The 12,423-nt window shown below is 40.1% G+C and overlaps 1 protein-coding gene across 1 annotated transcript; it reads right to left on the bottom strand.

Moving 5' to 3' along the window:
- Positions 1-355: 355 nt before the first annotated feature.
- Positions 356-2,566, bottom strand: DLK1 (delta-like 1 homolog (Drosophila)). The gene is made up of 2 exons (XM_010295103.1): positions 2,559-2,566; positions 356-1,540 (listed from the first exon to the last, which is right to left on the bottom strand). Exons 1-2 carry the CDS (start codon positions 2,564-2,566, stop codon positions 751-753), a joined length of 798 nt encoding a protein of 265 aa, XP_010293405.1. The 3' UTR covers positions 356-750.
- Between the last annotated feature and the right edge of the window lie 9,857 nt (positions 2,567-12,423).

Raw genomic sequence — 12,423 nt, 5'->3', positions numbered from 1 at the left:
TTCTTTACATTAATACCAGGTCTCTCTACAGAAAGTATGACCTAAGACACTGAACATATTTTTAAGAGTTTGGTACATAAATAGAACAATTTATGGAGGCAGCATTCCAAGCAACAGACACCTTTAACCTGAAATTAATATCACAAAGACCTATGAGATTCTATAAAAGGAGTAATCTATCTTATAAGCATGTAAAACATAGCAAAACTGACTGGATATGTCAGGCATCAGTGTACATTTGCTCCTGTTGATCACAATCTCTACAGTCTTTATCACAGCAGAAGAATTAGTCAGGGACACTTGTGGACTTTGCTGTAGCATAACATTCAGAAATGAATAAAGAAACCAGTATAGCCCTTAACTGCTGTTTATTAAAAAAAAAAAAAAAAGCACTACTGAATAATTTACAGGTACCGTACTTGCGAAATAAACTATGCACAAGACAAAGCTGCAATACAGTTCCAGTGGTAAATTACCTTTTATTTTACAAAAAATAGCTGCCTTGAAAAGAAGTCAAATTATCATTCCCTGCTCTTTAACCCTTTTTTTTTTTAATTTCTATTTCGGGGAATGAAAAAATCCTTTTTATTATCCTGTAGCAATACAGATACATTATATTTCTTCATTATCACTCAGCACAAGCTACAGCAAATGTACCCACAAATATTGAGGCCAATCACAGGCAATAAATTCAGTATATTTTACATATTGCTATGAAAAGTTGCAAGTCGCTGCTCAACATTCAAGGGCCTAGATGGCAGTGTAGTTCTTAGTGTAATTAGTTAATTTGATCTTCTCTGGGAAGATAATATTAACTGAGAGGTTTTCCCCATTGTTAGATTTCAGAAAAAAGTTCTTTTTCTTGCGTAGGAGATGACTATATTTGGCATTAGCAAGCCACATTTCACATTTTGAAAAAAATACAATCCCAGTTGTACCCAAGACAACAAGACATGTAAGCAAGCCCAGTACAACAAAACATATCACCTGGCTTCTACTGAGCAAGGGAGCTGCATTTTGGATTGTTTCTTTCATTGTTATTTTCAGGATTTCTTGTTCATGATGCACCGATCTGTGATGAGCTTTTGGGGGTGGCTTGTAATTCTCCATATGCTTTGTCTCCATATTCACTCCAGAGAGGCTTGTGTTTTTGCTGGGATGTTTGCAGGTCGCACCAACAAATCCTGGTTTACAGATGCATTCGAATCCTCCCTGGGGATGTTCACTGCATGCCCCTCCATTCTCACATGGGCCACTTGCACAGAATATGACACGACTGCTACAGAGCTTTCCCGTATAGCCGTGGGGACAAAAACAGCTGAACCCCACACCGATATCTGTACATGTTCCTCCATTTTCACAGGGGTTGGATTCACAGTCATCTCTCTCTATTTCGCAGAAATTGCCAGCAAAACCAGCAGGGCACAGACAGGAAGCGTGTGGTGCAAAACCATTGTCATCAATGCACGTTCCTCCATTCTGGCAGGGAGAGCTACAACAAACACATAGGCAGAATCGAAGTAAAGTTGAATGAAAGAAGCTATTAGGAAACACTTTATAATAAAAGGAATTGTTTTGCTTTAGAAGGGCCAATTCGAAATGCAAATGCACTGAAGTCAATGAAGTTGAATCAAGAATGAGTTTGTTCAACAGCTTTGTCAATACCGATTATATTCTTCTGCTGACCCTTTGGGCAGGATTAGTACACCAGAATATAAATTCAACTTGAAGAGCTCTGAAGGGATTTTAAATTATTTCAAACATTTATTCAAATTAAGCTTCCCAGTGTTTTCATAGGCGTAAAGCTATTTAGCTGAGCAACTATTCAGACAAGACTGAACAAAGACACTAGCAGCGTGGCTCTCTTTTCCACCTGATTATTCATAAGATAATCTGTGTATTGTATTGGCAAATGAAAACACTCCATCAGAGCAGATAGATGTAAAGTTGTTTTTATTCTGACTCTATAGTGCTCCATGACATACACAAAATTTAAAGGCAAACAGATACTTCCCTGCAAACTGCCAAAGATTTTGATAAATATAATTCTAATAAAAAATATAAATGGGATAGTTTCAGCCTTGGCAAAGGCAGCTGTAATGCGAGGACAGGACCATAGAAAACCAAGTATTCCTGCAAACCCTTTAAGAACTTAATTATTAATAGCCTGGTACTATGTTTTAAGTGATGTAAATTTACTGAGAGACCTTTTTTTTACCTTTGTGATATAACTGTGCCTTACTGGGTGTGAGGCCAAAAGATAGAGCCACCCATTGATAGAAAGGTACAAATGTGGCAATTCAGTGGAGCTATTCAAAGTGAACTTGGTCCTTTAACTGGCCCTGGTCGCCCTGGGTCACAAGTTTATAAGTAAATCTCAAAACCCACTTTCATGGCAGTTCATCATATATGAACAAAGCTTTTAAAACTTACCTTCTAAAAATGAATTTCAGGCATGAAAAAGATAACGTAACACTCGGAAAAGCTTACAACAAGCCTCTCTGACAACAACAGTTTTCCTAATACTTATAAATCTCTGAAGACATATAGCATAGTACCAGGACATAGTTGAAAAGTCTAAGCTGTTATTTAAGTGTTACATTTCCAGGGGAAAGTCACAGGCATAATGAATATCACAGCTTCATGAATGCTGACATTTCACATATGCAGTTGTCAGTAGCAATTGGACATTATGGATTTCCACGGTGGGACACAGATTTAAGTGATCTGTTGATGTCTGAGTGAGATGACTGTGAAAGAGATATAAGCTCCTGACTACAAATGGCCCCTGGCCACCAGTCAGGATAAGGCTGAGCTTCTCAAATGCCCCACCATTGCGAGCACCTCTGGCTTTACTGGGGACTGAAACACCTGGTGGCCACCCCTCAGACGAGTCTGAATATTGTGGCAGAGAAATCATCTGCCTGTTTTTTCCTGCTTCCACATAAACTGTCCTCTTGTATTGTCCTTCACTGTAGATGTTGGCTGGGAAAAAAAAAACTACTGAAAGAACAAATTGGAAATCTGGAAGCAGTATTATGAAGGTGAAAGCTGTGGTTGTCCCTGGACTTTGACATAGCAGTTATTGGTGACAATTTGAGGTGATGATACAAGCAAGGAATTTTGCCACAATCATTAGCCACTGTGTCTACTTTAAGCAAAATATGGAAGCTGTATTTGTACAGTCCTTGAGTAAATGAGTGGTTATGGACTTTTTGGAAGGTCTAGCACCCTCTCTTAGCTTTACAGATCCCATGGAAAATCTGACAAGCTATTTTGGATATGTCAATGTGTAGAAGTTTTAACCTTCATTGGGTGGGTTGAATTACATTACTTTCTAAGGAAATAAGAAGAAATTGTTTGAGAATGTAAATGTAAAATTTTTTCCGAACCTTTCAGAGGTGTAAAAAATTTAAATAAAAAAACAGTTAAGGGTAAATATGCAGAATTTTGAAAATTTATTCTTTATTTGTTACTGAGTTGCATTTGCCTAATTTTAGTATGCTGAAATAAATTATTAATATTGATCTCATTGAATGGATTCAGTTACTTTGCATTCTTGGCATTTAACCCATGTTCAGCAAGGTGTGGTACATGAAGGGCTAACTGTGGAAACATGGATATACCACTTCTTTGCTTTCCAAATACTCTGCTTGCATTTTAGAAAGTACCACTCACTGCTCTGCGTCGGAGCAAAACTTCAAAACATCACTCTGACGTCACTAAAGCCAACACATCTGCCTGATTTCGTAAACAGACTAGAAAAATCACTTTAGTTTGTGAATTTTCTTGGTTCCATCTATGAATATTAACTAAGGAGCCAGCGGTAATGCTTAGTAATATCAAAATTGTTAACATTACCACTGAGGTAAAGAGGAACTGAATGGAAGTGAGATGTGAATGAGATGATGTCATATGACGAGGTCTCTTTCCGGGATGTGAGGTGCAGTCTCTGGTGGACTTGAAGTACTAGCAGATACGGAGTGCTTGCGCTGAGAACAATTGTCCTTTTGAGCTAAAAGCAGGTGAGCTTGTTACTCATTTTCCTGAAAAACACACAACTTCCTAGCGAAAAGGAATTGCTTTTTCAAGAATGTTTTTTCATTATGAAAAATTATTCATGATTTCCAGACTAGCTTGTGACTATTCAGTTCGAACACAGAGTACTATCATAAAAATGTAGTTTAAGCAATTTAAAAACATGAAGATTTCAATAAAGTAAATGCAGCTAATCTGTGTTATTTCGTTGATACTGTATCTCATGTTTTCTTTGAGATATATACGTCCATGTTGAATTACTGAAATATTTGCTCTACAGATGAAAAGTGGAGAAAGCAAGCTATTCACACACCCTGTGTTAGGCAAGCAGCTTAGATGTCATTCAAGGCAGTTGTGAGGAACTTGAATTTCCTCATTGTCAATGAAGAGAAATAGCCAAATCAGAGCAGTTATCTTATCTTAGATGCTGAAACTAAACTCAGACAGAACTGTGTGACTATCCCCCAATTAAAAGCAATGGCAACAAAATTTCACTGACATAAAGTTGTAAGAATGGTAATTCTTGAAAGGGACAGTAAGAGTTGTTAATGTTTCTTAAATAAGAGTGTACAAGTCTTCAGGAAGATTTAGTCATAGGGTAGATCTGAATACTCATAAGTATCTACTGCAGAGCAAAAAGAGAACCAGAGGGTACTAATGCAGAGCTAGAGGGAACGAAGGCAATCTCCAAAAAGAAAACTGTGATTTTAAGGTGATAGTTTTACCAAGTTTGTGTCTACCAGAAAAGCATTCTGTATGCTTATAGCATCAGATTCTTGATGAGCTAGAAAACAGCAGATACTTCTAGATTTCAACAAAAACACAATCCACATTTTTTTTAACTTTGAAAAGTCATTCTTTTTTAAAGCTTTATCCTTTTTCATCAGTGATACTGATGAAAGTTTTTCAGTCTGTTCCCACCGTCTCTTGCCCTTTCACCGGGCCCCTCTGTGGTGGTGCATTTCTTCCCCTCTCCTTGCACCTGGAGCTCTTGATAAACCTTGGCCTTGGAGCAGAGAGTTTGGCGGTTAAGAGCCCCTTGGCCGTGCCAAGCACTCCAGCGTAGCTAAAGTACAGAACGGTACTGACCGTCTCAGGAATATCAGCTGTGGGAGTAACTAATGTTCCTCCGATAGCCCCGGAACATATTTTGTCTAATTGTGACCTGGACAGATTCTTACCAGTGCTGCTGGAATTCCGAGAATTCTAGCAATTACCGGCAAATGATTGTGGCAAGGATGGAAATTTACTGATGCCTAGTCAATCATCTCCTGACCCTATAAACAGCCATTCTCAGTGAGACCCTTTGAGCTCTCCTGGACCGCAGTGGGCTGTGACCAGCATCTCCCTCTGAGTGGGACACCTCTCAGAGCTCATGAACTATCAAGTTTGCAAAGTTTGGAAGACCATCGCCGAAGATCAACAACAAGACCTGGGCTGAAACCTGCCCCCACTCCTTGAGGCTCAACCCTCAGCCAGTGAGAAATGCAAAGGCATTCGATGTACTTCACTGGACTCAAGGGGAATTTTTAGCAGGTATACCTTTGTATATATCCTTATATATCTCTTTATATGTCTCTACGTCTATATTCATTTCTGTGTGTGTGTGTGTGTGTAATTAGGGAATCTCATTAAGTTTTTAACTAAGTTGTTGTGTTACTAAGCTTTATTAGAAAATTTTCTAATGTTGTGATTTACCTTAATAGAGTTAGTGAACTTTACATTACTTCTATTGCATGTTAGATTGCTGCTATTCTAAAGTTATACAAAACACAAAAAACATATTTAAAGCATCACACCAGAATCCCTGCACTTAATTCCTTTAGTCCTAAACCATTGACCAAGTCTGGGACTAGGAGTGGATTCAGCCGCCCCTAGATTCCTCTAAGTGGGAGTTCAGAAAGCAAGAGGATCCACTCTGGACCTCTGACTCAACAGGAGGATCTCCCTCATCTTTTTTCCCTAATCCATATCTAAATCACACCAACTCGATCCTGATTTGATTTTCCTGACCCTGTGTAAATCATTTTCCCTGATCCATACACAAATCATTACAAACCAGTTCTGATTTGATTTCTATGCGTATGCTTTTCTATAAGTAATAGAGTGGACCTTGCCATTGAAATCTAAGTTGCACTTTTTGCAGATTCATATTAAAATCGTTTGCCTTCTAATACCTTTGATGGTGATTCTTTAAGCAGCCTAAACCATTCATTCACAACAAGTTGGTGGCAGGATGGCAAGTAGTAGTATCACTGATTACTTATGAAAGCATGGGATAAGTCCGAGTCCCAAATTCTTAGAAGAATGGGCTCATGATAATTGGCATGATTGGGAAGTTGTGAAAAAAGAGCTAAAGGAGGCCAGGGACCATATAAAGGACAGAAAAAGAGAAGGCATTATTTTCAAAATGTTAGGCACCTGCCTAGAAGCTGCTTATCAGGATAGGAAGAATAACAATAAAAGGGAGCAGGACCTAAAGGAAGAAATAGAAGGCAGAAAATCAGCTGAGTTAATAATGTCTTTGAAAATCGAGCAGCTGCAGAAACAGTTACAGGATGAAAAGGAGAAAAAACAAAAGTTGGAGGAAAAGGTTGAAATGATGCTTATGCGGGCTCCCCATTCCCCTGACATTGTGCAGATAAAGAAGTTAATGGTATCCCCTGAAGAGTGGGACGGGAACGTATGGGGTGACTCTGATGACAGCGAACTGGAGAAAAATGGTTCTTTTAGTCCTTCAAATCCCCCTATCTGTGAAGTCAGACCCATTATAAAAACAGAGAAAACCACTGGACCTTGGGGTGGAGCAGGAGATCGTATCCAAAAAACGACCCCATTTGATCCAATTCAGATGGCTAACTTACAAGAACGTTATGGCCGTAAGCCAGGCGCAACAGAAACTGAATATTTATGGTGAGTATGTCTAACTGGGGGAGATAGAATCTTACTAAAAAGTGATGAAGCCAAAGGATTTGGGGGTCCTGTTGTCTTTTTAATGCTGGCCCTGAACCCCCAGATGATCCCCGCTCAATAACAAGCAGAGTGGCGTACTGGGCTGGTGGCATAAATACATTGGAGAGAGGAGAGACTCTTAATACACATGAAATCTTTAAATGATCTCTCCACAGCTATTACAAAGGCTGCCTGTATCCAGGCTATGCATGAACGCGGCCCTCGCAATGTTCCTATATCAGCAGTTGTAAATCGTGAAATGCTAAAGCCATTAATAAAGCAAGCCCCCACTGTACTCAAGCCTTATCTCATTGCAAAACGTGATGAAATTAGAAGAGATACAGATTTCAGTGCTGTATTGGACACAGGGAATGTTGTTGATGACCAGGAAAAAGAATTATTGCACAGAAATCTCCCTACATGGGCAACATTAATCCATGATATCATAAGTCACGGGCGAGAAATGGGATGGGGTAATTTACTTAACGAAACCAGAACTACAGGTCGTAATGTTAGACAACTTAAGCAAACACCTCAAAATAGTTCCCAAGATTTGGAACCCGTTGATCATCAGCCCAGATCTCAGAGGTGGAGAGAACTATATAATCAAGCATTAGCATTAGGCATTATTCCGAGAGCTGCAATTCAAAGACAATCTATTAGCCCTATCCAGGTTCTAATTCATGCATTAAAGAGACACAGATGGGAACACTTGTAATGCTGAGAAACCAATGGTAGCTCCGAGAGGGAATGATAACCCTTTTCTTCCCCAAAACCTGAGATCAAAAAACAGTGTCTGGACGACAACTGGGTCTGTCCGTCCAGCAAGTGGAATCATATCAATGGATAAATAACAATGGCCCATATATTTTGATCCCAGTTGGTCCTCGACAACAGTTAATAAAATTTCTAATAGATATGGGAGGACAAATTTCAGTATTAGCACTACAGGATGCTGAGAATCTGGGTATACAACCCAGACAGCAAAGAGTTAAAATCACTGGAGTAAATGGAGCAAGTGCTGTTTGCCAAACTGCCAAGGTCAATTTATGGCTCCCTGGTGAGAAGCCTATGCTGTCTGCTTGCTTTGCAGTTAAAGATCATAATGAAAATATTTTGGGTTTTGATGTTTTGAATGGACGAACCTGGTGTCTGCCAGATGGCAGTGTGTGGTCCTTCAGTTCAAAAATCGACCTTAACCCTGATAAAATTCAAAAAGCGGGTACTCCGCGCAGCCCCTCTACTCCCCGATTCAAAAATTACTAGCACCCTGCAGTATCTGATTTCTGCTGCGGCACAAAGTGGAACTTCTGAGGTATAGCAGATTTGCAAAAATGACAAATCATCTCCAGAACCCACAGCCCATATAATTCACCTGTTTGGCCAGTCAGAACACCAGATGGGAGGTGGCGATTAACTACTGATTACCGGTGCGTAAATGCTAACACAGCCCCGTTAAGAGCTGCAGTACCTAGTATTGCAACTCAGCCATAATTCAAGCAGCTGCGCACCCATGGATGGCAGAGCTAGATGTAAAAGAAAAGTTCTTTATGGCCCCCTTACAACAAAAGGATAAAGAGAAATTTGCTTTTACTTGGGAAGGTGTACAATACACCTTTAACAGACTCCCACAGGCATATAAACATTCACCAACGATTGCTCGTGCTGCACTTGCTGAACTTTCACAGTCTCACTCTCTCAAGATGTGAAACTGTACCAATATATAGATGATATTCTAATAGGAGGGACCTCCCCTGAAAAAGTGGGGGAAGCAGCAACAGCAGTATGGCAACCACTACACCAAGCAGAAGTTGAATTCCCACCTGAAAAATGTCAGGGACCAAGCAGAGAAGTAAAATTTTTAGGTACTTCGTGGGTTGCAGGTAGTGCAGCAATTCCACCAGACACCTTAAATAAAATAGAACAATTGCAGATGCCTCAATTTCGAAAAGAATTACAACAGTTTACGGGTACTATATTGGAGTAAATTGAAGAAAACAAGTACCTGGACATAAAATAGAACAATTGCAGATGCCTCAATTTTGAAAAGAATTACAACAGTTTACGGGTACTCTATTGGAGTAAACTGAAGAAAACAAGTACCTGGATTTTCTACCATTGCTTGTCCACTGTATTCACTTTTACGAAAGGGAAAATTGTAGAAATGGGATGCAGAAAATGAAGAGGCAATTAAAACCTTAATATAGGGATTAAAAACGTATCAACCACTGGGACCAGGACACTCCCACGACCCTATTACAGCAGAATGAGGTTTTGCTGAACATGGTACCTACTGTAATCTATTGCAAACTGGCTCTGAGGGACCAAAGAGACCTTTATTGCTCAGCTCGACTGCATTTAAAGAGACAGAACAGGGATATTCCGAATGGGAAGAGGGACTTTTGTCTCCACTCCAAGCAGCCAAACAAGTTGAGAAAATACATCAGGGACAACCTGTTTGGACTAGAGGGACCATTTCCCTGTTAGAAACAGTCCTAAAGGGAACTGCTTCCCCAGAAGGAATTGCACAGGAATCTACCCAAACAAGTTGAGAAAATACATCAGGGACAATCCGTTTGGACTAGAGGGGCCATTTAACCTGTTAGAAACAGTCCTAAAGGGAACTGCTTCCCCAGAAGGAATTGCACAGGAATCTACAATTAGAAAGCCATACACTTACTTGACAGGAGTAGCAGAGAAATGCAATTAACTGAAGGACATACTAAAGCTTCCAAATTACAGATGCCCATAGATGCAGACCCACCAGCATTACAACAATTTTCTAAATCTTCAGCAATTTGAGATGCGCCAACTCTTACTGAGGGAACATCCACAGAAAACATTTGGTTCACCAATGCCTTGGTGAAAAGGATAAATGGTAAATGGCAATACAGGGCTGTTGCATTAGAAATTACCACTGGCAAACAAATAATAGAAGAAAGTGAAGGCAGTTCACAAGTGGGAGAATTAAGGGCAGTTGTTCCATCACCACAAAATGAAGCAAAAGTTATATATGTAGACTCCTATGCCGTGTGGGCTGTTGCCACACAATGGCTTTGTCAATGGGAATCCCTGAACGGGGAAGGTGAACAGATATCCAGGTTGGAGAACTCAAGACTGGTAATTATTATTAAGTACAGCCAGGAAAACTCCATTCAAGATGGGATGGGTGAAAGCTCACCCTAAGGATAATAAGCCAGCCACAAACTGGAACCAAAAGGTGTATGAGTTAACAAAGATTGGAAAAATCACCTTAGCTCCTGAGTGGTATTGACTGGGAGAATGGTTACATCAAAATGTAGGCCACACAGGTAAAGAAGCACTTTGCTGCACAAAGTAAAGGCTGGCTTATCAACAGAAAAACTTGTGAAACTATCTTTACAGAATGTCTCCAGTGTAGATTGAAGTTACAAGCAGATCACCCAGTCAAAGCACCACCTCTACATATCAATGAAGGGAAAACTTTATGGCCTACATGGCAAATTGATTATATCAGACCACTCGAAGGCTCTGCAAGATATCGATATATCCTCACAGGAGTAGAAGTAGTCTCCGGCTTGCTTTTGGCAACTAAGTGTGGGAAAGACAGTGGACAAAATACAATACGAGGACTATCATCCCGGTTCTCAAGCCTACCTGCTCCTGATGTCATCCAAAGCGATAATGGCTCACACTTTTCATGCAGAGACTTATAAGAATGCGCAAAACAAGAAGAAATTCAATGAGTATTCCACACTCCATATTACCCTCAATCAAATGGTGTGGTAGAAAGAGCTAATGGCTTATTGAAAAAGAGCCTTGAGCCACACAAGGCCCAGTGGGATACTCGACTTTCCAAAGTGTTTCATCAATTAAATAATCGATACGGGCCCACGGAGAGCCCTGTGAGTTGAGCATTCTTTTCAAAAGCTAAGCCTAGTGCTCCACCTACTGAGCAAAGAAAATATCCGACAACATTACAACCAGGACAACCTGTAATGGTTAATGTACCATCCATTGGCACTGTGCCCATGATTTAATTAAACCTCATGGCCTGTGTGCCTGGGAAGCTACTGACAGTAATGGTGCAAAACATACAATTAGTGCACGATGGATTTATCCTGCATCATAAAAAGGGGTAACCTGTTCGGCCTTCCTCGCTGAAACATTCTCTTTCTTTTCTTTTACAGGAGAAAATGAATCTACATCAATGGCAGCGACAACAACAGCAGAATGCCCTCAACCCAACCTTACTTTCCAGTTTAATCAGGATAAGTATGATCCCTCCAGTTTGGGGACAGACTCTTTGGGACTATGCAGCTAAATTATAGTGGAAGTGTTAAAGTCCAACCGAAAAATAAGACAAAGCTGAGCCTTGCTACTTTAGTCATGCATGGAAATGAGGCATATCTAAAAAACGACTGGAAATGGGAGACACTGTATAACAAAAATACTAAAATCTCTCATAACAACAATGACATCCATCAAATATTATGATTTCAGGACACACCAGTGGAAGAAATAAAAAATGGGTGTCAGGCAATCAATGAATACACCCACAAAAACCCCACCAAAATTAAAATATATTATATCAATTTTTCTGAACCAAAAGACAATGAAAAATCTTGCTATAAGATACCAGAACCACATTGCTGGTACAATTTCACTTTTATGCAACCCTTCATTGCACTCTGCCTCTGGGGTAATCGTGATGCAAAACTATTGTTTGATTTCATGATTATTGAATGCAAATTGTAGAATTCATGTATGACAGGGTGACCATGAGTTGATGTATACATCATTTTTTACATACCTACACCTAATCTAAATTTATCAACAGTAGTACTACACAACGTTGCCTTCCATAGACAAGAATGGATCATTAAAGATGAAAATGAAAATGAACAAATTCCATCTTTAAAGGGAACCAAAGGAGACACGATTTTGCTAGGATGCCGACTCAAAAACCACACTAAATGCATGACAACAACTTTGCACATTATAGTAAACTATGTCAAGGGAAAAAAACACAGACATGACTGTCCTTTCAAATACGAATGCTTCTATTATACCACATTCAGAACTCACCATGTGCTTCTGGACAGACCCCAACTCTCATTTCAACTTAGGTTTTCAGTTCAAGATTGATATCAAACAATCATATTCACCAACTCAGCCTCCTATCAAATTGCTGGTCTTGCTGAGGAGACCAGCTCCAGTGCAGATCCAAACAAGGTGTAAACACACCTAACGGTCGCTGGCCAAGACCCTCCCCACCCCCCCAAGAAAGAAGTCCCGAGGGAGTGCAGCGACCAGGTTGAGCAAACAAGCAGTGCGGGGGCGTATCTGGGGTGTCACCCCAAGGCGTCGCAGTTTGCGCAGCAGGACGCGCGGGCAGGCACTAAGAGCTCTGCTAGTGCGAGAGGCAAACTCAGTAAGTTCTCAGTCGGCGGG

The sequence above is a fragment of the Phaethon lepturus genome, unplaced genomic scaffold (assembly GCF_000687285.1).
Source record: "Phaethon lepturus isolate BGI_N335 unplaced genomic scaffold, ASM68728v1 scaffold99, whole genome shotgun sequence".
Taxonomy (NCBI): domain Eukaryota; kingdom Metazoa; phylum Chordata; class Aves; order Phaethontiformes; family Phaethontidae; genus Phaethon; species Phaethon lepturus.
This window is presented reverse-complemented; position numbering and strand designations above follow the sequence as displayed.